The 25,393-nt window shown below is 46.5% G+C and overlaps 1 protein-coding gene across 2 annotated transcripts in view; it reads left to right on the top strand.

The window, feature by feature from the left end:
- Positions 1-25,393, top strand: part of TRIM36 (tripartite motif containing 36) — a 538,470-nt gene that overhangs the window by 355,443 nt on the left and 157,634 nt on the right. For both annotated transcript variants that reach the window (XM_078675525.1, XM_078675526.1), the window contains exon 5: positions 15,186-15,281. In XM_078675525.1, coding sequence (XP_078531651.1) covers positions 15,186-15,281 — 96 coding nt within the window. The remainder of the gene's footprint in view (positions 1-15,185; positions 15,282-25,393) is intronic.

The raw sequence follows: 25,393 nt of genomic DNA on the forward strand, positions 1-25,393 counted from the left end.
GGGAATGTCAGCCAGCATGCATGTAGCTACTGCACGTGTGACAGATACATGCAATTAATCTAGGTCCACTTCCCCTCACAGGTGGCGCTGACAACAACAGCAGCGACAGCGACAGGCTGCACATAGACGAGGCACCAGAGGATGCAGAGGAGGTGCCAACAGCCACACATCCTGCACCATCAGGCGCTGCACCAATCCCTGCTGCCAGACCAGCACCATCTGCGCCAGCACCATCAGGCGCTGCACCAATCCCTGCTGCCAGACCAGCACCATCTGCGCCAGCACCATCAGGCGCTGCACCATTGTCAACCGCAACACCACCACCAGCGGGACCCTCAACATCTGGTGCTGCTAGTGCGGAGACAGTGCGCACACCCACTGTGGCCAGGCAGCACAGCAGGCATGGCAGGGTTCGCCAGCAGAGCACAGCACGCAGCGGCAGGAGGGGGATGGCTGTGCGCGTGCCAGGGCAGAGCATAGAGCGCCGGATGCTGAGCATCCATCAACTGCAGGCACGACGCCAAGGGGCAATGCAACTCCAGCTCCACAACATTGGCCACAATGTAGGAAATGTGTCGGACAGGATAGAGCGGATGACAACTGCTATGGAGGCGAACACTGCGGCCATCATCTCGCAGCGCAACACCGCCCGCCGCCGCCATCGCCAGCTACTTACGCGGCTATCTGCCTACACGCGCTCTAACTATGTCATTGGAAATGCCACCTCCCAGCTCTCACGTCGGTGCCAAGCTATGCAGCTGCAGCTGGTGCAATGCTGCGAGGATGTGGCGCGAGTCTTGGAGCAGGTCACCAGTGCCGTACTGGCACTTCATCCAACTGGCCCAGCCAATGGTGGTGGGGACGACACTAGTGAGGGGGCCTCCAGTGTCAGCAGCCTGTCTGCCTCACAGGTTGGTGTGCTACGCCGCAGCAGCAGGCCCACTGCGGGTTCACGTGCCGTCCCAGAGGATGAGCCTGAAAGGCGATTGGGTGCCGCGCGCCGGAGGCGCACTTGACTTTACTGTCCATTGGCAGGGACATGCTGATGATAGAAGCATGTCCTGTGTATGATTTAGAGGAGTATGGCGCAATACTGCTCACATGTTAAGAATTGCAAAAAGTCATTATTATTGTGCCTTCAACAATAATATTTATTCTAGCATTGTACATCGGCCTCCTGTCATTATTTCCATTGGCATGCATTTGTGAATTGTGGGGTGAGGGGAGTGGGTGTACTAGAAACTGTTAATTGTGATGTGGTTGCGGCGTCTGTGTCCTTCAGCTGGATTCTCCCCGCGTGCTTGACGTACATGTGCAGGTGGCCGGTCGTCCCCTTCCGACTCACTGCCAGAGATCTCTACAGGTATCCGGCGCTTGGTAGCAATGTTGTGTAGTATTGCACACACAGCCACAATGCGGCAGCACACATCAGGACTGTAGTACATGGCCCCACAAGTCTTGTGCAGTATGCAGAATCTGCTCTTTGGTAGCCCAAATGTCCTCTCAATGCAATTCCTTGTGCGTATGTGTGCTACATTGTAACGCCGTTGCTGTGGTGTAGCAGGGTTGAGGTATGGGGTGAGGAGGTATTCACGGAGGGCGTAGCCACTGTCACCTGCATGAGAGGAGCAGAGGGTGAGTGCCTGTGCAGCGCAGCTACTTCATCACAGTGTAACATTGTGGGCCAAGTGTGCTTACCAAGTAGGTGTCCTTCACCAAAGTCTCCCCTGGCCAGTCGTGTGTGGAGGCCGCTGTGCCGGAATATGAAGGAGTCGTGTGTGCTCCCCGGGTACTGTGCCACTATGTCCGTGATGTATGTCTTAGCATTGCACACCATCTGGATGTTGAGGGAGTGGTAGGACTTGCGGTTGCGGTACATGTACTCCGTTTCAGCTGGTGGGCAGATGGCGATGTGGGTACAGTCAATGCATCCTATCACATGTGGGAAATGCTCAACATTGTAGAATTGATGCTTGGTCTCATCCAACTCCTGTTGGCTGGTGGGAAATTTGATGTGGTGGTGTAGCTGGGTCAGCATTGCATTTAGGAAACTCCTCAGGCAGCGGGACATGGTGGGCTGGGATATCCCCCCTGCAACAGCAACTATCCCCTGGAAGCTACCGGAGGCCAGAAGGTGCAGGCTGCACAATACCTGGACATGTGTGGGCACGGCATTGGTCCGCCTTGTTGGGTGCTGCATCAGGGGGTCAAGGTCCTGAATTAGCTTGATGATCATTGCCCCATTCAGGCGGTACTTTGCGTATATTTGCTCTCTGGTTTGGCCCAGCAGGGTGACCCGTTGGCGGAATATCCTCTCCTGGATCCTACGTCTCCTCCGTGCTGCTCTCTGTAGCCTTCGCCCCCTGACCACCATGTAGAGTCCTGGCATTGTGAGACTCCTAATGCTCCTGCTGCATCTCCTTAAGTGTGTTTGGTCAGGCCAGCACCTGCTCCTGATTGGGTAACGTTTTTTCAAAAAATAATTTTCATAGGCTTTGATGGTTACCACCTGCTTTGGGTTGTCCTTAAAATGCGCCTCGCAAATAGCGATTTACGGGTTTTTCGCAATTAGCGTATTTTCTTGAATAGCGATTGCGATTATATTGCGGTTTCGCAATATTTTTCGCTGTATCCGTGGTTCCTCGCTATTTCCGATTCGCAAATGGGCTACTGCCGGGATTCTGCGAATAAATTTGCGTATTCGTTATTCTGTGTTTGCGAATTCGCTATTTCCTTCATGAATACCGATTTTGACTATTGCGCTCGCATTAGCTTTTTCGCAGCTATTGCGAGCGCAATTTCGGTTCATGAATCAGGCCATAAGAGACTAAAACACAGAAAAAAGAATCTGATGGCTACCACGCACAACAGCCTCCAGGGCGCTGTCTGACATCACACAGGGGACGTACCTGGCACCAAATGGTGGCCGAGGATGCCCAAAAACAAGGAAAAAAAACAAATAAACAAAGACTATTCCGGACCCAACCACTAGATGATGCACAGCATGTGAATCCAGAAAACTCTTCAAGATGCAAAACGACTCCTGGTAAGTAACCATTTTGTTTCCTTCCAGGACTGCTGGAAGGCATTTTACAAATAGAGCACCCAGGTCTGGCATCCAGCTGAAATATCTCTTCAGTTGAAATGTCAGCCTGTTTGCAAACGGATCTAGCCTCAATGGACCCTATAAGCTGCACAAAATTCCGAAGAGGGATTAGTTCAGTTTCCAATTTCTGTAATCCGTTAAACATTGCGAATTTCAATCAGCCAATACATTTGCCTTCCCAGGAAGCTACTCTGCTCTGAGGAAGATCATGTGCTCCAGAAGACTCGTGGCTAGTTCGATAGGTCTGTGGATTTCATACCCCCTAAACGATTTATGTATGCCACAGCCAAAACATTCTCCATCTTCAACAGGACATCTTTGCCCTGTGCAGAAAGTTTTAAACTCACCAGAGAGTAAAGTCCTGCGGACTACAGCCCCCCTGTATTCTGGGTTACCAGAGGAGCACCCCAACACAGGAAGACTCGCAACAGATTTGAGAATGAAATCTGGGGAGGACCCAAAATTCACCTGTCCCTTCCAGGCATCCAGGTTTTCCAACCACCAACCCAACTTAAACCCTGTCCCCATACAACAAACCTCTTCACAGCCATCTTGCTTTTATGTTCTGTAAAGCGCGATAATGTAATGGGCCCGGGTCCGCAAATATAGCCTGTATGGAAGTGGAGAGGAGGCCCAGAAGCCAGGCAAGTTCTTTCAAAGTTAAGTTGACTTGTTTTAGGATGAATTGAATTTCCTTGTGAATCTTGGTAATCTTCTTCGTAGGTAAAAGTAGCAGAGCCTTCACAGTGTCTATAGTGAAACTTGAGGGAATCAGAATAGATTTCTCCCTATTTATAATGAAACCCAAACTCTCCAGAAGAGGAGCAACCATAGCCTACTCCACTCTCTCTGAGAAAGGACACAACTGCCCTCATTACTTTGGTGAAATACCAAGGAGCCCGGAAAGAGGCCAAAGGGACGTGCCTGGAACTGAGCAGACGGTGTCCCCAGAAGAACTGGAGGTAACACTGGTTCTCCTTGGCCATGGGAATGGTGACGTAGACACCTTTGAGGTCCGATTTCACCGGCCAATCTCTTTCCAATAATATATCCCTCAAAAACATGGATACCCTCCATCTTGACATGTCTTTAAACAAGAAACCTGAAACATTTGTCTTTCTTTACAAGGAAGAGGATACTTACAAAATCCTGTGTTCCAATGGAACCTCTGCGATAGCCCCTTTTTAGGTCTCGCCTAGCGATGCAGCGCATGCGCTGTTCGCCTTGGTGAGATAGTTTGACAGTTTTTCGTTGGAAGGGGGGACAGGAGATGTGCATGCGTACGGACAGGAGATGTACACTCCATACGCGTGCACATCTCCTGTCCCACAGCTCGTGGCGTTTTCAGGACAACGCGCGCATGGCGTACTTTCACTTTCCCACCCTTTCCCCCATGATCTCCTCCCCGTCACAGAGTCTTTTATGCTACTTAATCTTGTTTTATTATCTGCGCACCGTGTGTGCTTATGCTTTCCTTTTTGTTTAACAATGGCGACTACCACCACCACACCATCCACGGGACGCTGCCCTTGAGATAAGTCACTATCTCTTCTATTTATTTATTTGTATTATCAAGAGTGTTTTCACTGTGTCTCTCACTTGGCCACTTCTTTCTTAGTCTCAGGGTGCCGGGCAGAAGAGTGTTTTCCAGGGTCTCTCCCCTGTCTACTCCCACACTGTCTCTTTGTACCAAGCTGGAGATGGTTTCCGCAGGTCTCTCTCTCTCTCCCCCGCTACTCTCACACTGTCTCTTGGTACTGAGCTGGAAAATGTTTACCCAGGTCTCCTGTCTGCTCTCGCTCTGTCTCTTGGTACAGAGAGGGAGAGTGTTTCCACCTGTCTCTCACTGTCTACCCTCACTCTGTCTCTTAGTACTGAGAGTGTTTCTCAAGGTTGTAGGAAGGTGGCTACCTGACTATGGTTACCCCAGATTTTTTTGCCTTGTGTTTAGCTGGTTTTTGACTTAGTTGGTCTGGTTCCCTGCTAATCAGGGCCCCAGGCTATCTGCTCTCTCTGTAAAATGGATTCCATGTACCCTAGGTACATAACACAATTGGAAATGGACTCCTTGTTAGCCCCTGTACCATGCACTATAGGTGCTCAGGGCATAGGTGCCACCAAGGCCTACCAGGGGCTGCAGCATATCTTTTGCCACCCCTGGCTGGTTCTTAAATGGACACAACTGGCTGATCACTCAGCTGGGGCAAGGTGGTGTAATCACCTCTTGCTTAGATATAGTATACCTATATCTAAACCTATATCTGGACACATATAAACCTGTGAGCCACTCCTATGGAAGACCTTATCAATCCTGGAGGCAGAGTGCGTGTTTAATGTGAGATGGAGCTCTAGCATGAGCTGAGCCTGTCTGCAGCCGTCGGGAACAAATCCCTAACTGTTTCAGGATAATGCCATACCATATACTATTAAGTGCATTATAATCCTCGCGGTTATATAGCAACTTTGGTTTGGCTTTATCAAAACATGTCGTGTAAGGTGTCATACGATTTAGAATACTATCGCCTCGCCAGTTCTGGCGACGGGGATAGCATTCCACCCCTCTAGAGGGAGAAGACATGTTACTTTACTGAAATGCGGTTGATTTTTAAAAGAGCCTCAGATCCACAAAATGAATGCTTCTGCCACAGACACGAGTCTGACCCCCTGCAGCTGACCGAAACTCAGCCAAGGGGGCCTGGACAAAGGGTTTCCTGTCACAGGCAGGTGTCACACCACCCCAGACAGGAGATAGTGGATTGTAGCAGGGAGGTTTGAAAGAAACCAGACACTGCATGGGGAGCACAAGGCTGCCTCTTGCATAATCCGGTCAAACCGGTTCTGGGGCACACCGGCCCCAGTCCCAGCGCGGCCTGGATCAAAGGAAAGGGGTGTACCCACCCTCTTCCTGGGTCCCACCCATAGGAGGGGACCTAGCAGGTAATCCAGCCCCCCAGATTCGAATAAGAGTGGGAGCAGTGCCAATGCACTTCAGATTATCCTGATGAAACATAAGAAACGAAACTCTGGACCCTTCGACATCCTACTCAACGTAGAAGACTGAAGAATCTCCCTTGTGGTCAAGGAGTGACCACCCTGTGCAAACAGGCACCATCCAGCCATCGACGTCTGCTTTGTTGCAGTTCCCGCCGGAACTCGAGCAACAGAGATCGACGAGATCAAGCTTGCCTGCCTTCTAACAGCCCGATCCACAGTCCCTGCAGTGCTGAGACCAGTGGAGGCGACCGGAAGCGTGGGGCACGCCATCTTGAAAAGACCACGAGACGCTGACCGTGCAGCCCACGAGTGACCCTCGAAGCTGTACACCGGGGTTTGAGAAGCCCCAACCCTGAGCCACTCTTGCACCGAAGTTCAGCCCTCCACACTCGACGAGTGCCGCGTGGGGCCCTTCTGCTTCTTTTGGCTGAACGCGTTGGCCCGGTCACTTGCCAGCTGGCTTGTGGCCCCTGTGCCGACGAAAACCGAAATACGACTTGTGATTCTGGTTGCTCCAGATTTACACCAGCTCCCCTGAAAAGGAGCCCCCACTCTGACCCTCCTGGTCCGAGTGAGAAGCAATCTTCCAGTTCCGCGTGGATTGATTTTGCCAAGTGTTGTTTGCTCCAATCTTGAAGCCGACAGCGCCGACGGCGAGAGCCTTCGTGGGACAGATCGTGACCCGCTCCTGGACGTCGTAGATGCCCCAGAGCCCACGTGACAGCGGAGAGAAGCTCCTCGACAACCACCTGATTGCGCCCGACATTGCCTGGTTCCATCCTGGTTCCACCCTGGTCACTGCTGAGTGACCCAGACTCTGTCCCCTCTGCTTTCAGGTACTTTTCGACTTCGATCCACCCTTGGATCCCACCGGACACTTCTCCTTCACAGCGCCTGCAGCCTCTTCAGCTTCAAGCACCAAGAACCAGCGTGACGAAACCCAACACTACTTCGACCCTATGCACCCGCTTTCTGTGGGTGAGGTAACATTGCAACGCCGGTGTTCCCACACTGGTACACACCTCTAGGGTCTGTGTCTAAAGTTTTGTCCTTCTAGGTTCAGCGGAAGTATCCTAAAACTCTATTTGTGTAACTTTTACGCACCATTGACTTGCATTGGTGCATGCGTGTGCTTTCAGCACTGCACCCGAATCCCGCGGGCTTTTCCCGACTTCAGCATTGCTTGTCCCGACTGCTCCCAGCGATTCCCTAGGCCCTAGGCCTAACCACTGTTCGATTGGTATCTCTTATACCACTTTCTTAGTATATGGTCTGATTGGCCCCTCACCCTCATCCATAATTGTGCAACTTTGTATGTTATACTGTGCTTTTGATTTAACGCTTGTGCTCCTTTGTTCATAAAGAATACTGGGGATTATTTTAAGTAATAAATACATATATTTTTATAATATATACTTGTGTGGTGTCCTTTCATTTGATATTACAGGACTGTGATTGGTAAAACAGCTCGCTTAACACGACCTCTTGAGTTAAGCCTTTAAGGCTGCTTAGTCTATGCTACCATTAAGATAGCTTGTCTACAAGGTTGACTTACAACCAGACACCATAAGGGAAAGCTTGGACTGATACAAGGTGGTTCCAGAATTGGAAACATCATATATCAGGCCAACTTCTCACAGAGGTCTTGTCCCCCTCCCCCCCTCATTTCTCCCTCTTTCTCTTGGTGTTGGCCTCTATGTTTCTTCCCTGGCTGCTCTGCTCTCCGTTTCTCCAAGTAGTGAGGCCGTTTAGCACCTTGAAGACCGTGAGAGTGCAAACAGAAGAAGCTGCAGTTCGGGAAGCACTGTCCGCTGCAGCTTCCTGAGGCTCTGGGGTCCGAAGCACACATAATGCAGTAGCTAGTTCTCGAGAGCCCTGATGGCTAGAGGGGACAGGTAAACCCTTAATGTTTGGTGAACACAGGTCTTTTTAGCACCTTGATGCTTGCTTTAATCAAGGAGCACAAGCCTTGGACAGCTCATTGAAGTCCTTGCTGCCCATAAAACATACACTGCTGCAGTTCCTTGAAGTTCTTGTGGGCTAGAAGGCACAGGCCCCTTAAACCTTGTGTCAACCAGGGAATACAAACAGCTGAAGCTCCTCGAAGCTCTTGCTTCCTAGAGAGCGCAAACCACGCAGCCTCTTAAAACCCATGTTGCAGAAAGAGCATAGGCTGCTGTGGCTCTTTGAAGATCGTGCTGACAAGAGAGCACCAAACATTGCGATACAATAGGTCTCGCATTTACAAGAGTTTGAGCTATTGGCATTGTAAATGACAATGCCTTTTATTTATGTGTTTTGAAAACCTGCAAGCAGTGCGTAAATGCGGACTTAAACACGCAAATAAAAGGTATTGTCATTTACAGTGCGAATAGCTTAAACTCTCCCAAATGTGAGACCTATTGCATTGCAAATGCTTGTTGTAACACAGAAGTCACTTCTTCTTCTACCACCTTTTGCTGGTCTAAAGATAGTTTTAGTTCTTCCAGGGAATAAACCTGACGTGGTACCTCTTGGAACCCTATTCGGAACCACTGATCGGTTTCCAGACTCCAAGGGCCGGAGTAACTGTTTCCCAGGCCTGAGAAAAGAACCTGAGGCAGCCCCTGCTTTTTTTCTGGGAAAAGGAAATAGGAGAAATCCTTGCACTCACTCTGAAAGTTGATTGTAATTAATCCACAGGATATGAAGCCTCTTACACGAGAAAATTGTCCTCGTTGGGGGTAGAAAGAGGATGATGCTCCTGGCTGGTAAACCCAACCAAAGCCTTTTTATCTGTAGTATGGCATTTAAGAAGGCTGGCAGAAAGGCCCCTTCTTCCGGCCTGACAAACAACACTCTGGTTGAAGACTCTTCTCACACTAGCGTGGGCTTTGTCTAGGGCCGTAAATGTAGCTACTTATTCCCTAGAGACTTTATCATGTCTTCCCCAAAAAGTAGCCCCTTGGGGTTCTCAAAAGGCTCTTTATTGACCAGGTCTCCCAATGTAGGATTGATTTTGGATAAAGTAACCCGTCACCGCTGGGCGTTAATGCCAGAATTAGCATTTCCCAGAAGGATCAAAGTCCTCTGGCTCCATCCTCTGAGTAGCGTAATATCCACAGGGGTTTTGTTGACACGGGACTCCCCTGCCTTGTCGATTATTCTGGCGAGGGGTCCAATAGCGAAGACGATCCTGGCAAGCCTTAAGGATCTTTCCATCCCTTATCTAGGATCTATGCTTAGTTTAAATAAAATGATAATTATTCCTGGGTCTAGATTGGGTGTCAAACAGACCTTCTCTTGGATCACAGGTCTTGCGTATTCCACTCGCAAAATATTGCATGCCTCTTTTCCTAGGGGATTTCTAATCCTTCTTTTTCTCAGGAACTTCCCTACATGATCTAGAGGCCACCATTCAGCACTCCTGGGGTGCCCGATACTATGAGGGGAAAACATCTCTTGACCTAAGGGATCTAAGACTATTATCATAGAGGCGGAAGGGGCCTCCTCTTCTGTAAAGAGTCCGTCAACATCCAGATCACCCTGATTTGTATTCATCAAACACTTCATCATTCTGTAACTCAACCTCCTCCATGGCATGGTCCTGTGCCTCCTTTGGAGCACTTAAGAAAGACATGCCCAATGGATACCTTTCAAATTTGTGCCGCGTAGGGAACCCAATACTTTTGAGGTGCGATTACCTCCTGAATTCTTTGAGTTGCTTAGGCCTCCAATATATTTCGATGTGCTTTGAGCTCCAATTTGTTTCGAGGTTCTTGGACCTCCTGGAATGCACATAGAAGAATTACCCTCAATGTTTGTAATCTTCCTTTACCTTTTCTCCCCTTCTTACCACCATCAGAGTATCCCTCAGAGGCGGAATCCAGTTCAAACTCTTCATCAACCCTCAAGGGCCTCTTATTGGTCATTACCTGGTGCAAGGTTTCGTTCCCACAAGTACGCATCTCCTGCTGAATAATTGTTTTGATGAAATCCTCATTAAAATTCGAAAGTGAAGGTTCAGGGCTATTAATGTCCTGATCAGACATCATATTCAGAGTCTCAATTATGAAAGGTAGCCTGAAATTAACAAAACACCCCCAAAAGGGAATTCTCCTTTCAAACTAATCTCAATAAAAAAAATATATTAATAAAGCCCAGTCAAAGTCAAACAGGCTCAATAAAACTACTCAAACTTAGAATTAATCTGAGGCAAAACCCAAACGTGTGTTTCAAAGACAGCTGATCGCCAGAGACACCGCAACTGACAAGAACCTCGTAACGTCACGTGTCTTGCGTGAGCAGCTATGCAAACCATCGTAGAAGGTAGCACGTTGCATGTAGGGTTTCAGGTCGAAAGGCCTTTTCCCACGGCATTCCTTCAAGTTATTCTCCCAATGAGTAATTTGTTGTAGTGTGTGTTGGGAGAAATACGGGTGGCCTAATTAAAAGTAATGCGCTGGGCAGAGCTGGACCCGGTGTACCATCGTTTTGATCTCCCCATCGGAATGATCTCTCCAAAGTGGCTGTATGATGTTGCATTAAAGTAATATGTCATAGAGCTAGACACAAGCAAAGCCTAAAGGAGGGTTTCCGGGTTGCTGAAAGAGAGGTGGGTTGAGGCTGGTTCATAGAGGATGGTGCATAAAGCCTTGTTGCTATGTGACATGTGGGTTTGGCTGACGTTGATGGCACATTGCAGTTTCTTTGTAACTGCTCATTTTGTCACCAAGGTGCCTGACCACATTTGACCTTCACTGCAGAGGATCAGTGCTTTGAGTGCTTCATTTCAAGTTATGGCTTTCATGTAGATTTTATCTTTTAAACTGTCAGGTCCTAGGTTCTGAGGCTTTTGCTGTGGATGAGACGATGGCGGTTACCTTACCAAGGAGAGACTGAGGTGGTAGACTTTAATGTGTATGCTATGCGCTACCTCAGCCACGGAGCTATGGACAAGTCGATAGCAGACTGATTGTGATACGGCTGACAAGCAGAAAGAAAGGCTTGAGAAAAGGAAAGCAGCAGGCCCCCAGATTGAATCAACATGCTGCATTGATATTTTTGGGAGGGGGCTGTCACAACCAGAAGAGCTGCATACCAGCAGATCTTCAGTGTGCATCTCCTTACTTGCTGAAAAGCTATCAGAGACACTAGAGGTGCAGGTGGTAGCAGATAGGTTTTCTCAGAAAGCATTTGACAGCAGCTACACCGCTTCTTTTATTGTTGGTCATTTTCAAACATGAGAGTACCTTGGTTTTCAAAATTGCAGATGTTCTTGGTTTCGTGGACAGTTTCATGTTGTCAGAGTTGTGGAATTCCTATAGCCCGACTCCCAGGACCTGTTTGGGGTTAAGGACAACAAGTTTCTTTGTTTATTTTGTCCTTGGAACAAGTAGGAACAATCCCCTGCAACACAAACCCTTTGGCTGCCAGTTTACAGTACCACAATATCGATCAGAGAAGGACATTGTCTGCAGTTAAGGTAACATTTATGTCCATATGTTAACGCTGTTCGAACTTGTATTTATAAGCCTTTATTATTAGGGTGAGCGCTGTAAGGTGTAAGCTCAGACTGCATTTCTGGCCGTGGTCCCACTTAAAAAATGTGCACACATGTTTGCAAAGTGTAAAAATATGAGACTATGTATAATGCTCCCAGAATGCTCACTGGTTAGATGCAAATAGATGCAGAAGCTTTAAAGTTGATGAGTTGCTTGCTTTCAGATAAAATGTCACCCAAAAATGCCACTAGGAAAAAACGAAAATATGGTGCTAATCTACTGTGAAATATAAGGTTCCATTTCTTTGAAGCATCATCTACTAAAATATTTTTGATGCATGCTAGTATTTTCCAAAAACATAATGGAAAATCAGTACAGAATATTTCAACAACATGAAACATGAAAATAAACAATCATTGACAAAGCCAATAGGTCTGACATTGGTGGTCCGGCGTTTTGTCAATTGCGTGTCTTGTGTTGACATATTTTTTGTAAAACTTTGTTGTGGGAGCTGCCAGGCCATCACCATTATAAAAAACATTCTTTAAAAAGCAATAATATTTTTGGTCTAAAATAGGAACACATTACTGCAGTAGTCTCTGGCAGTGAACAAAACTACTTTGTGTGCCGATATGATCCTTGTGAGAGAGCAGAGTGCTGTCACTCGTAGTGAAGCCAGCCTATAGAGAGCTACAGAATTTTAATAAAGACAAAAGGTATTGGTTAACTCAAACCTAATTAGGGGCCAATTCTTAAATAAAGTCACAAAAAGTGCACCCATGGTATAAGCCCTTTTTTAGTGCAGATTTATACGTTTCACAAATTCACAACAATTTACAGAAGTTGGCCAGGAAATTGTGCTCCTAGAAAATATTTAACTGCATTTTAGCACAAACATATATGCATGTGAAGATTTCGCTCATGTGAAAATCTGTTGAGCGTTTACAAGTTCGCTTATTTCCCTAAACTCGGAAGAAGATTTATTTGTGCCCTTTTAAGGAGCACATTTGTAACGTTTCTCAGTATGGAAAAAGATTAGAGAAGAGATGGTGAAAACCCTTAAAAAATGCAAGTTAGTACGTTTGGACAGACTCCAAAGCACGTTTCAACCCTGAAACTATCGCTTAACGCTACCTCCAGCTCCAGTATTTAGACTTGTGGAAAGGTGGCAAAATGCAGGAATTGCTAGAATTCAAACCCTATCATAGTATGAGCCCTAGCATAATGAGAAAGGCTATTATCAGAACTCTTGTGTAGTGAGATTGCTTCTATAATTTATTTCCACACAATGTTGCACCAAAGGGACAAGTGATTTTTTTTTTACAGCACAAGTGGATTTATGAAGCAACCGGTCCCATGGACAAGTAAATATTAAACTCCACATACCTGTGTTGTCTTTCACAGTCGCCGGCTCTATTTACATTATCTAGATAGTACAATATGCAGTACATTAACTTATATTTTGTGCAATTTTTCTCAGCTAGTGTGTAACTCGAGATTTGAATCCCACTTAAGTATTTTGACTCTACTCTGGTCTATGGGTTTGTGTGCAGAGCCTTTGTTTGCACCAAACATTGGGTACCCTGAATGACCGTTGAACATTGCTGTGCTGTTATTAGTCTGTTAGTCCATTCTAAAGAGTGAGGTCATGCTCAAGTAGGGGAAACTCTTCCCACCCATTTCCTGAAATACGTGTGATTCCTGTTTGTATTTTGCCAACTAGGAATTTATTCATGAATTGTTGGTTGTTCTACATTCCAAATAGAGTGAGTGGCTCTGCCAAATGTTTCAAAGAAAATACTTTCGGTAGATTTTCAATACCATTTTCTTTCAGCCCAAAGTTTTTGTATGAGTCACCAGTATTGAAGTAATGCCCTAGAAAGGTCTATGCTTACTACAATTTTAGTTTCTATGTCTGGTTTTCATTACAAGTTGAGGTCTTGTTGTCAGGCGGGCTGATCCCTTTGCATACTAACACCCAAGTACGACAGTAGCTCTTGTACCAGGAACCAGTTAGTCCTAAATTTGAAGAAACAGAAGGTTAAGGGAACTTGCTAGATCTGCGATTGAATGCAACATCTGTCCCACAGTGCCAGGCCAAAAATACAAAGCAGCGATTTTCTGCAGTGGTCGTCCAGTTATATAAATAACACTTCTCGTCTTGCTTTAGTTGTTAGATAAGAAAGTTTGTGTGAGGCTCAGCAATTAAAGGTCTAGAAGCTTAGGGGTAGGTATATCAAAAGCCTAGCCATAAAAAGTGGTTACAAAGTGGTTGCAATCTGTGTTCTAACATGATGGATCATGAAATGGCCACTTTCAGGGTTTGTAAAACGACCTGCCTAATTAGGCAGGCCACTATGTGTGACATCTGATTTGCTACAAACTTAGGGATGGTCGCCTGCAAGGAACAACAGACCACCATCCCAGTGTTTGTATTTCTAATTTGAAATCTTTTTTTATTTTTTTAAGCAACAGTTTTTGAAAGGAACTAGTAGTGCTGCTTCAAAAAAATGTCTCATTCGGGAAAACTATGAGAGCACACAGTGGTCTCATGGAGCACTCGGTACTGCCCCCCAGGTCACCTAACATCATTCTCAAAGGAGATGTTTTCCCTTTGTCAATACATTACCACTTCCTTCCCAATGTTTTGTGACCCTAATGGTAGTTACAAACAATCGATACATTTCATACTGAATTGCGGTCATGAGGGTATGCCCCCTACACCATCCTTTCCAATTGTGGTTCGGTATGGATCTCTAAACCCATTTTGTGAGAGAGAAAGTCTTTTTCAACTCGTAAAGCACAAACCTAAAAGTCGTTTTGTAGTGTAAGACCGTATAATTTTCTGCTTTACAGGTTTGCAATCTCAAAATGGCTCTGGTTTTTAAGTATTTGCAAACAGTACAAGTCGAAGTTTCCTTCGATGCATGAGCCTCTACAACCAAGAATGTTATTTCTCTTGGTTAACACTAGTGAGGCATTACTGAGTAACAAACTACAAGTCTGTGCTGGTTATGAAAATAAAGCATGTCTACCTGCATGCACCAGGATGAGCACCTTATCTGCAACCTATTAATTTCAGTCTTTTTTTCTATACATAATAGCAAATGAACTAGACCCATAAATTCCTAACACAAAACTATGAACAAACCTGATTAGTTATTTAATTCATGGTTTTGGTGCTTAAGTTCCATAAAGTATGCCGTATACATTTTTATATGGATTTTTAAGTCTCGCAACAGGGAATTTATCTGAACAGTGGTACACATTAGTGATATGATGTTGAGTACAGGTAACTAATATGTTCCTTTTCTAGTCTGTGGCATTGGATGGATAATTTTCTCTATTCATTCAGAGCATTTTTGTAGATTATGAGTGTTAACGTTACTCGTAAGTATTTTTTCCTGTTTTCCTTGGGAAAAATGCCTGTTATTTATGACAATTGCATTAAATAGCACATTTGGAAAGGATGTGGTACAGTGTTATATTTTTGTGTTTTAAGTCATCTGAAGCAGTAGGGTTATTCAGCAGGATTAATTTGATTGAACTGGACACCTACCAAATTGGTTTTCTAAATTGATATCACTTTTTATTACCTACAGGAAAAGCTGTCAAAAGGTATCAACTATCTTATCAGTAAAGAAGGTGAAGTCCAAAATCAAATTTCTGAGCTGGAGCATTTGGTGAAACAGACTGAGGTAAGAACACATTGATTTAAAAAAAAAAAAATTATCACCTGGTAGATAAAAATGGTATAATATATTTTCATATTGTTCAAATGATGAAAACATTATCGGCAATCCTTCACGATCATAAGTCATAGGGAGTGGATTTCTTTTTTTAATGAAATGTACCCACCATGAATTAAAATCCACTTGGGCCCCCTTGCTGGTGTGTGCTAAAGATATCTACTGTTCCTTGGCTCTAGTTTTGACCACAATATTTCCAGTTAGATTGCCTGCCGCCTCCTTACATGTTTTACAGACTTTAGCTAGTAGTTTACTCCAACAACTGCCACCTGAGAGTGGTTGGTAACACAATGTGCACCTACAGGTTAAGGACAGTCTTTCCATAGCCATAAACCTGCAGAAGTGAAAATGTGGTTTGTGGAACCATTCATTCTCCACCTACCTTGCACTTCTTCTCTGCAAGTTAGTTGCTTTTAGGGCAGTCCTAATCACCCTTTGTATACACTGCTGATATTGATAAATTGAGGAGAAAGTTCTATGGTTAACCACATGTTCAAGGCATATGAGCGGTAGATCGTATACTTGTGCATAGATCGCCATCTGGTGTTGGGCTCTGATGTTTGCACTTTGTTTTTGTCTTGGAAGAAGTCGTTTGTAGGTGACTCCTCCTTAGGACAATAGTGCGCATTGGCATCGACTCCATCTTCAGATTGTTTTTTTTTTGCCATCGGGTTCGAATGTGAATTGCTGCTCTCCTGGTCGGTGTCGTACTCGATCCCCCTCACCGCCCGACGGTATTGTTTCGATCGCAATCCCTTTCGACACATATCTCAAAAAATCATCAAGAACTTCCATTCCGGTCGTTGCCACGGGCCGTTGGGCCCATCTACGCCACCAGGACCTGCAGTCAATGGAAAGAACTTCATTTATAAAATGCCCCCTGTGTGGTGCTAAATACCCACAGGCGGATCTCCACGAGGTCTGTAACTTTGCCTCTCTCCAGAACATGAGGACAAAGCCTGTGAGGCCTGTGCTTCCATTAGATCCAAGAAGACTATAGGGGATATCAGGCACAACGTCACATAATGTCTCGATCAACTGCCTCGGCGCCGGGCGACATCTTAGATGCAGGCCCCAAGGTTCCACAAGATCAACAACCAGAGGATGAAGACATCAGCGTCTCCGAGGAAGACCTGTCCGATGCAGAGGATCACACGGTTACTCCAGGTCAATGGATCGTGAGTACCGACCTCAACCACTCTACCCCATCTAAAACAAAAGATAAGGCTCCGGTAACACCTTCGCCTTCCGGCTCAGGTCAACACCGAGATAATACTTTGGATGCCCTGCCCTCGGGCCCGGCTCCTAAGCACAGAGAAAAGCCTTCAGGTGGCTTGAGATCGAGTCAGCCTAGTACCAGCTCCAAAAAACAACCCCCGGTACCGAAACAAAAATCGAAAACAGACACAGTGCCACACCCTGTTTCATCAGCACCAAAGACGGTTTCAGTGCCGAACCCTTGAGCACCGAAAAACACTGTGGACAAGCCCTCGGACACGAAGAAACCACATAAATCTTCTGAGCCGAAGAAGATTTCGGAATCGAAAACTCCATTAAAGCAAAAGGAGACCAAGACCCCTCCTAAAGAGACTTAAGTTGAAGGAATCCAAATCGTCGGTGCTGAAAAGAGACACTGGCTTCGAAGACCTGTTTCGACCAGATCCACCAGTTCCAAAACAGAAAACCCTACACATTGACCCTGTTACATGTCAGTTAACAGCAATACAACCTAGAAAAAAGGAAATTGGACACCTCAGATGCACCTGGGGTGCCCTTAAAGAAGAAAGACATAGCAATTTCGCCTTTCAGACCTCCACCCCCAGCTCTTCCAACTATACCACTTTCTCCAGCAAACATTCCACTACCTCCTCCTTCACCCACACCACAGGATGAGGATGACTTGGGGGGAGGGGGGGATGAAGATGGGGATGTAGACCCACAAGGGGATGATGATGATGACATCCACAGTATCCCACCACCTGACCCCTGGGACGGTTATGTTAATGCCCAGATATACCTGAGCCTGACTAATACCCTTCTAAACTATCCCCTCCAGACGACAACATAGGTTTGCGCAACTCAAAGACAGGGCAGCAATTATGGTGTACAGTTACACTCTGGCCCATTGGAGGAAGACTTTTTAGTAGAGACTTTTACACAGTCACAAAAGTCAACAAGTATTTTACCTATGTTGAAAGGTATCATTAAACATGCCCCTGAAGTGTCGAAAGACCCTGTCAGGGCTAGAGTTCTCAACCCCAGGGTTGATAAAAAATATAGAGCAGCTCCAAGTGATCCAGCTTATATCAAGGGACAACTTCCTCTAGATTTTCTAGTTGTGTCAGATGCCCGAACAACAGGTGATGCTTCTCCACCGGATAAAGAATGTAAATTATTAGACGCATCTGGTAAACGGGTTGCGTCACAGGTGGTAAATTGCTGGTGCATTGCCAACGCCCAAGCTTTGCTAGCCACGTATGACAGGGCGCATTATGATGAACTTTAGATACTAATGCAACATCTTTCAGACCAATATAAGTCAAAAGCTAACGACCTCATACAAGAGGGAAAGCTAATTACAAACACCTCTATCAAATATGCTCTTGATGCAGCGGACACAGAATCTTGTTCCATTAACATAAGCGTAATACTGCGCAGGCACACATGGCTAAGCATATCTGGCTTTAAACAGGAGTTGCAGTCTCAAATTCTTAATCAGCCTTTTGATCAAGAAAACTTATTTGGGCCTACTATAGACACGTCTTTAGAGCAGATGAAAAAAGACACTGAAACAGCTAAATCCATGGGGGCCTTAAGTTATCAACAAATAGAGGCTCCTTTCATCTCTCCTTTTATAGGGGCGCCTCCAAAACCATTGGGACAGACAACACTTCCTCTTCCTTCAAAAGCCCCACTCAAACTTCCTCTACCAAAGGATATTTTAGAGGAAGGTACAGAGGAAATAACAAAGAAAGTGGTCGCTGTAATAACACCCGCACCTCCCCTAGCACAAACCAGTGACTTCCCTCCCGGAACATTCCACTCCAGTCGGGGGAAGACTATCACAGTTCCTACCTGTCTGGAACTCCATCACCACAGACAGGTGGGTGAGACAAATTATCCAGTATGGTTACTGCCTGGAACCCCCTCCACACATACCACCCAAACAACGTCCAATGTCCACAGAACATCGCACGCTTCTAAAACGAGAGATTTTTTCTCTTGCTAAAGCACACAATAGAACAGGTTCCCATACACCATCAAGACACAGTACTTCCTCATCCCAAAAAACGATGGCACACTCAGGCCAATATTGGACCTCAGACTGTTAAACCTGTACATACAATCCAACCACTTTCACATGGTCACTCTTCAACAGATCCTCCCATTGCTCCAACAAGGCGATTTTCTTGCCACTCTAGATCTCAAGGACGCCTACTTTCACATTCCTATTTACCCGGCTCACAGGAAATATCTACGGTTTGTAGTGGACGGCCAGCACTACCAGTTCAAAGTGCTCCCCTTCGGTATCACTACAGCACCCAAAGTATTCACACAATGTTTCAAGGTAGTAGCAGCTCACTTGCGCAGACAACACATTCATGTGCTTCCTTACCTCGACGACCGCCTCATAAAAGCTAAGTCACGCCGCGGTTGTGTGCACCACACACACAAAACAATCCAGCTACTGCACGACTTGGGATTCACAATAAACCTCACCAAGTCTCATCTTCAACCGTCTCAATCCAACAGTATCTAGGAGCCACAATAGACACTTCAAAAGCCCTTGCATACCCCAATCCAGCTAGGATAGCTACCATGCAGGCTCTCATAACAAAATTTCAACCTCAATACTCACTACCAGCTCAAGTGTTTATGCAACTGATAGGGATGATGGCCTATTGCATTTTCATCGTACCTCATGCAAGACTCCAAATGCATCCATTACAGGAATGTTTAGCACATCAGTGGAACCAGGCAGGCTCAAGGTCAGCTTACGGATCTGGTGTTGGTAGACAGCCGCACACATCGCTTTCTGCAGTGGTGGAACACACAAAACCTGTCCAAGGGGCAGCAGGTCCTAGACCCAGTTACACAGATAGTGCTCACAATGGACGCATCGCTCACCGGCTGGGGAGCTCATCTCCTAAACCATACCGTTCAGGGTATGTGGCCCCATCAGCAAAAACTGCTCAACATCAATCACCTCGAATTACTGGCGATTTTTCTAGCTTTAAAATCATTCCAAATACATCTCATACACAAAGCTGTCCTCATCCGTATGGACAATATGACAGCAATGTACTATATACAAAAACAGGGGGGACACTCTCTTGCAGCTTTCACTCCTAGCGCAAAGCATATGGAGATGAGCCATTCCTCAAAAAATATACCTCCTAGCAGAACATTTTCCAGGGGAACACAATCAAATTGCGGATCTGCTCAGTCGTCAGAGACCGCAAATTCGCAAGTTCTTCATCCGTTTTTTCTGATGTGGTGCCACCCAGACCTAGATCTGTTCGCCACACATTTAAACGGAAAATGCCCAAGCTTTGCCTCCAGGTATCTGCACCCATTGTCCAAAGGCAATGCAATATGTATGAACTGGTCAGGTAGATTTGCGTATACTTTTTCGCCTCTCCCGCTCATTCCTTTACCTAGTGCGCAAGCTCAAACAACAGTCTCTTGCCATTGGCCTAGTTGCTCCAACATGGGCCCGGCAACCATGGTTCACAACCCTGCTGGAACTCTCACTAGTTCCACATCAAAAGTTGTGCCTTTCCCTAAAGCTTCTCACGCAGAACCATGGAGAGATAAGGCATCCAGATGCAGCCCAATTGAACCTAGCAATCTGGCTCCTGAAGTCTTAGTTTGTTACCTCAACCTTCCCTCAAACCGTATGAATATCATTAAAGAGGCTAGACGCCCTTCCACTAGAGCCTGCTATGCAGCTAAATGGAAAAGATTTGTTATCTACTGTAATAACAACACAATCAATCCACTAGATTCAATCCAAAACATTATTTGTTATCTATTGCATCTACAAAAATGTAATCTGGCATACACATCCATACGATTACATCTTGCTGCCATAGCTGCTTACCTACAAAACAGACAACACTTGTCATTGTTTAAAGTACCTGCCATCAAAGCATTCATGGAAGGCCTTAAAAGGATAATTCCTCTCAGCGTTCCACCCTCTACACAGTGGAACCTAAACATTGTCCTTACCAGGCTCATGGGTGCCCCATTTGAACCTTTACATAAATGTGAGTTGCAATTCCTCACATGGAAAGTAGCTTTCCTTGTAGCGATCACATCTCTCAGAAGAGTTAGTGAACTCCAGGCATTAACCATACAAGAACCATTTTTGCAAATACATCACAACAAAGTGGTTCTTAGGACAAACCCTAAATTCTTACCAAAAGTCATTTCTGCTTTCCACCTTAACCAGTCTGTTGAGCTGCCAGTCTTTTTCCCTCAACTAGACTCAGTAGCAGAACGGGCTCTTTGTATGCCTGACGTCAAAAGAGCTAGCCTTTATTACATTGAAGGGACAAAAACTTGCAGGAAAACTAAACTACTTTTTGTTGCTTTTTCACCACCACATAAAGGCAATCCTATATCAAAAGGGGGAATTGCAAGGTGGATCGTTAAATGCATCCAGATATGCTACCAAAAAGCAAAGCGCACATTAACCATTCCCCCTAGACCGCATTCTACACGCAAACTAGGGGCTTCTATGGCATTCCTAGGGAACATTCCCATAGATGATATTTGTACAGCAGCAACATGGGTTACACCACACATTTTCACAAAACACTATTGTGTAGATGTGCAGGCAAACAACAAGCTAGTGTGGCCAGACTGTATTAAAGCACTTTTTCGAACCACTGCAACAGATACAGGTATCCACCGCTAAGGAGGTAACTGCTGTATGTCTATGCACAAGTTTACGATCTACAGGTCATATGCCTTGAACGGAAAATGCTACTTAGCATTATGCATCTGTTCTTGGTATGTAGAGCTGTAATGTCGTATACGCCCACCCACCTCCCCGGATACCTCTATCTGTTCTAGTATTATCTTACTTAGATACATGGCACATGGACATCTTTTTCTATATCTTACTAACTCCATCCTAACCCTCCATGGCAAAACAATCTGGAGATGGAGCCCATGCGCACTATCGTCCTAAAGAGGAGTCACCTACCTCGTGACTACAAAAGACTTCTTCTAAGACAAAAACAAAGTGCAAACATCCAAGCCCAACACCAGATGGCGATCTATGCACAAGTATATGAATCTATAGTTCTACATGCCAAGAACAAATGCATACTGGTAAGTAGTATTTTCCTTTTACCTCCTCTCACAAATTTGATTTTTGCATGTTTAAAGAGAAAGGAAGTGGTATTTCATTTGAAAAACTAGATGTGGCATACCAAGCACCTCCAAACTTCGACTACTCAATGCTGATGAATAGCAACTACCAACAGACATGTCTAGTGATTTCCAGCACTGGCTGTGCTTTAACTGGTGCTACAATGTTTAATTATTAAATAATTACAAATAACTGCATTGATCTCAGTGCACTTTGGAGGACTGGTGCTGATGTTCTGGCAAAGTGCTCCCACATCCTGCTACAGATTGAATTAAATTGCTACAATGTGTGGGTAACCATCTGTCCTGAAATGCAGCGTCCTCCTTGGTTACATGTATGATTCGACCATTGTTGCCCCACCTTTCATTTACCAGATGGATTTCCTTTAGTTTTCACCACCAAAAAGGTATGGGCATACAGTTTTGAAATGTTCATGGTATCACTGGTGCACTTGTTGTCTCTGTAACTTTTGTGGCCAGGGATTTTATTCAAACCAACGTCATTTGTATGCTACGTTCCAGTATCCCCATTTGTGACAAGGGCTGTATGTTTCTAGCATTGAATAGTTACCGAATAAATTTTTGGAAGCTGATCCTCATTGATTTTTTCTTTTGCAGATTGGGACCTTAATTTTCAATACATAGATGTGACTGGTACCTGGACATATTTAATGTATGAGCTGTTGCAGACTTCCAAGTCTACTTTTTTTTTTGTAAAACATATTTTTATTGTATTTGTTCAGAGGAAAAAGGGAAGGGAGGAAAGGGGGAAAAGGAAAGGAATAGGCGACAACCCCGCCACAAATCCCACACAGGGGAGCGTAATAAGCTGTAAACGAAAATGCTGAAAGCCATCCACCATGGTATACGCTTCTTCAGGTATGGTCAGACACAACGCTCGTGCCTTCTCAAATGACCACAGAAATACTGTCCAGGAGCAATAAAAGAAAGGTGCCTGAAGCCATAGCAATTCCTAGGTCCCAAGCTAAGCAGAGTCGCAACAATGAATAGTAACCAAAAAAAAAAAACAAAAAAAAAAAACCCCAACTGGTTCTCCCCCCCACCCCCCACCCTTCCCCGGTGGTGACGACATAACCACGCTCCCACATATCCCGGAGGGGGGACACACAAACCTATCATACCTGAAACAAATGCAAGGCTCGTAGCGTGGGCGGGCATACTGCAGACGGGAGGCCAGATGACAAAAATCGGACTAGTGGACCCCATCGAAAGTGGAAATTCTTAAAGTCTCCCAGGAAGATGTCCGACATTCTCTCCATGCTCAGAAGGCCCCACAACCTCGAGTGCCACAGTGATACAGCCGGTGCTTGCGGCTTTTTCCACGCCGCCGCCAAGGTGAGCTTAGCCGCCCCGAGGCATAGCCACTGAATACGCTTATCAGCCTTAGTCTGGTGTTCCAACAATGGGTCTCGAAGACCCAGCAGGACATGAGCCACCGAGTCTGAGATCGGGTACCCCAATATCTCCTTGATGTGGGAGAGTATCTCCGACCAGAAGGGGCGGATGATCGGGCAATCCCACCAAATATGGCGGAAGTCGCCCAACAGGCCACACCCCCTCCAGCAACGGTCCGATGACGTAGGAAAGATGCGATGGAGCCTGGAGGGGTACAGGTACCAGTCATACATTGTTTTCAGATGGGCCTCCCGAAGGCTCACAGAATGGTTGTGTGCTGCCACATCCCTCCAGAGGTGTTTCCACTCCGTATCAGAAATGTCCCGCTCCAAAATGCTCACCCACCACTCCATATATCGAGGGCGCGGGGCAATCGCCGTGCGCAAGAGCAGGCTGTATAAAAACGAAATCGCTCCCCGCATCGTCGAAGTGCGAAGCAAGAAGGATTCGAAGAGAGAGAGTGGACGAGTAGCAGCCTCACGGACCCCCTCTGAGGTCGCCCAGTGAAGGAGCTGGGCATGGCGGTAGCATTCTGTGGGTAAAAGATCATAATCACGCATACAATTGTGGAAGGTGAGGGGTACGCTCCCATGAAACAAGTGCGTAAGCGCCCAACGCTCACCCTCACGCCACTGGCGATAGGGACCCTCCTGAGCGGCCGGCGGAAAGGCCGGATTAAAGTGGATAGGGGTGAAGGGAGATGGGAAGGTGGTCCAACGGTCGTCACCAGTGACCGTATCCCACACCTTTAGAACCGTGCTAGTGGGCGTGCTGATGTAAGCATTCTTCGGCCGATCTATCTTAGGCTTCCAGGCCAAGTCCCAGATCGACCTACCCGCCACTGCCCTGTCCATATGTAGCCAGTGCTTCTCTGAAAGCTGTTGGGTCCATTCCACTATCACCCGCAACTGTGCGGCCTTGTAATACAGTAGCATGTCCGGGAGTCCAACTCCCCCCTCCTCCCTCGGCCGACGAAGTGTCGTAAAGGGTATCCGAGCCCGGCCCCCCTGCCAAACAAACTTCAGCATCATCGTCTTCAGGCGACGAAAGAAGCCCGTGTCTAAAGGGATAGGTAGGGCCTGGAAAAGGTAAAGGAACTTGGGGAGGAGGACCATTTTAAGCGCATGTATCCGGCCAAGCCACGAAAGGTACTTTGGCTTCCACCGGTCAAGATCATTGCGCACCGAAGCCAACAGGGGGGGGAAATTCGCTGCAAAAAGGGAGCCCACAGTTGGCGTGAGGCGAACCCCCAGGTACATTAAGGATGAGGGGGTCCAAGACAGAGTCGTCAGCACGCGTAGCCGGTCCACCTCTGCTGAGGAGAGGGTCAAATTCAGGACTTGCGACTTGTCAAAGTTGACTCGGAAACCCGCCACAGCTTTAAACCGGGATAGCTCCTCGTGAACCGGTGGCAGGGACTGAGCGGGGTCACCTAAAGACAGCAGGACATCGTCTGCAAAAAGAGATATTTTATGTTGCTCCCCCGTGAAGGGTATGCCCTTGATGCGGTCATTCTCCCGAATCACTAGTGCCAGAGGTTCAATACTCAAGGCAAAGAGGAGAGGGGAAAGAGGGCACCCCTGTCTCGTGCCTCTAGAATGGGGGAAGGCAGCTGACCGGGGCCCGTTAATCATTACCCTCGAGATCGGTCGATGGAAATTTGCCTGCAGCATCGTAAGGAATTGGTGTGAGAATCCAAAAGCAGTCAGGGTGCGGAACAAGAAGCCCCAATCAACTCGGTCAAAGGCCTTTTCAGCATCCAGACCCACCAGTACCGCAGGAATCCGGAACCTAGAGGCCTTCTCAATCAGATGAATCACTCTCCGTAAGTTGTCATGAGTCTGCCGCCCCTTAATGAAGCCAGACTGGTCCGGGTGTATAAGGGCCGGCATCAAATCTTGCAACCGGCGGGCGACAAGAGAGGAGTACAGCTTGGCATCTACATTCAATAAGGCTATAGGGCGGTACGAGGTACAGCTGGAGGGATCGTTCCCCTGTTTGGGGATCACAGAAATCAGGGCCTCAGCCATAGTGCCCGTGGTTTCCCCGGCCGTCGCCATGCTATTGAAAAGGGAGACTAGGCAGTCGGCAAGTTCCGAGGCAAACGACTGGTAAAAATAAGCCGTATACCCATCAGGTCCAGGGGCTTTATTGGGTTTCAGGGCCTTGATCGCCACAAGGACTTCCTCCCTAGTAAAGGGGGCAGCCAACTGGTCATTGCTGACGGCAGAGACCTGTGGGAGAGGGAGGCCTGATAAAAAGGC

Source organism: Lissotriton helveticus, chromosome 2_1, assembly GCF_964261635.1.
Source record: "Lissotriton helveticus chromosome 2_1, aLisHel1.1, whole genome shotgun sequence".
NCBI classification, from domain to species: Eukaryota; Metazoa; Chordata; class Amphibia; order Caudata; family Salamandridae; genus Lissotriton; species Lissotriton helveticus.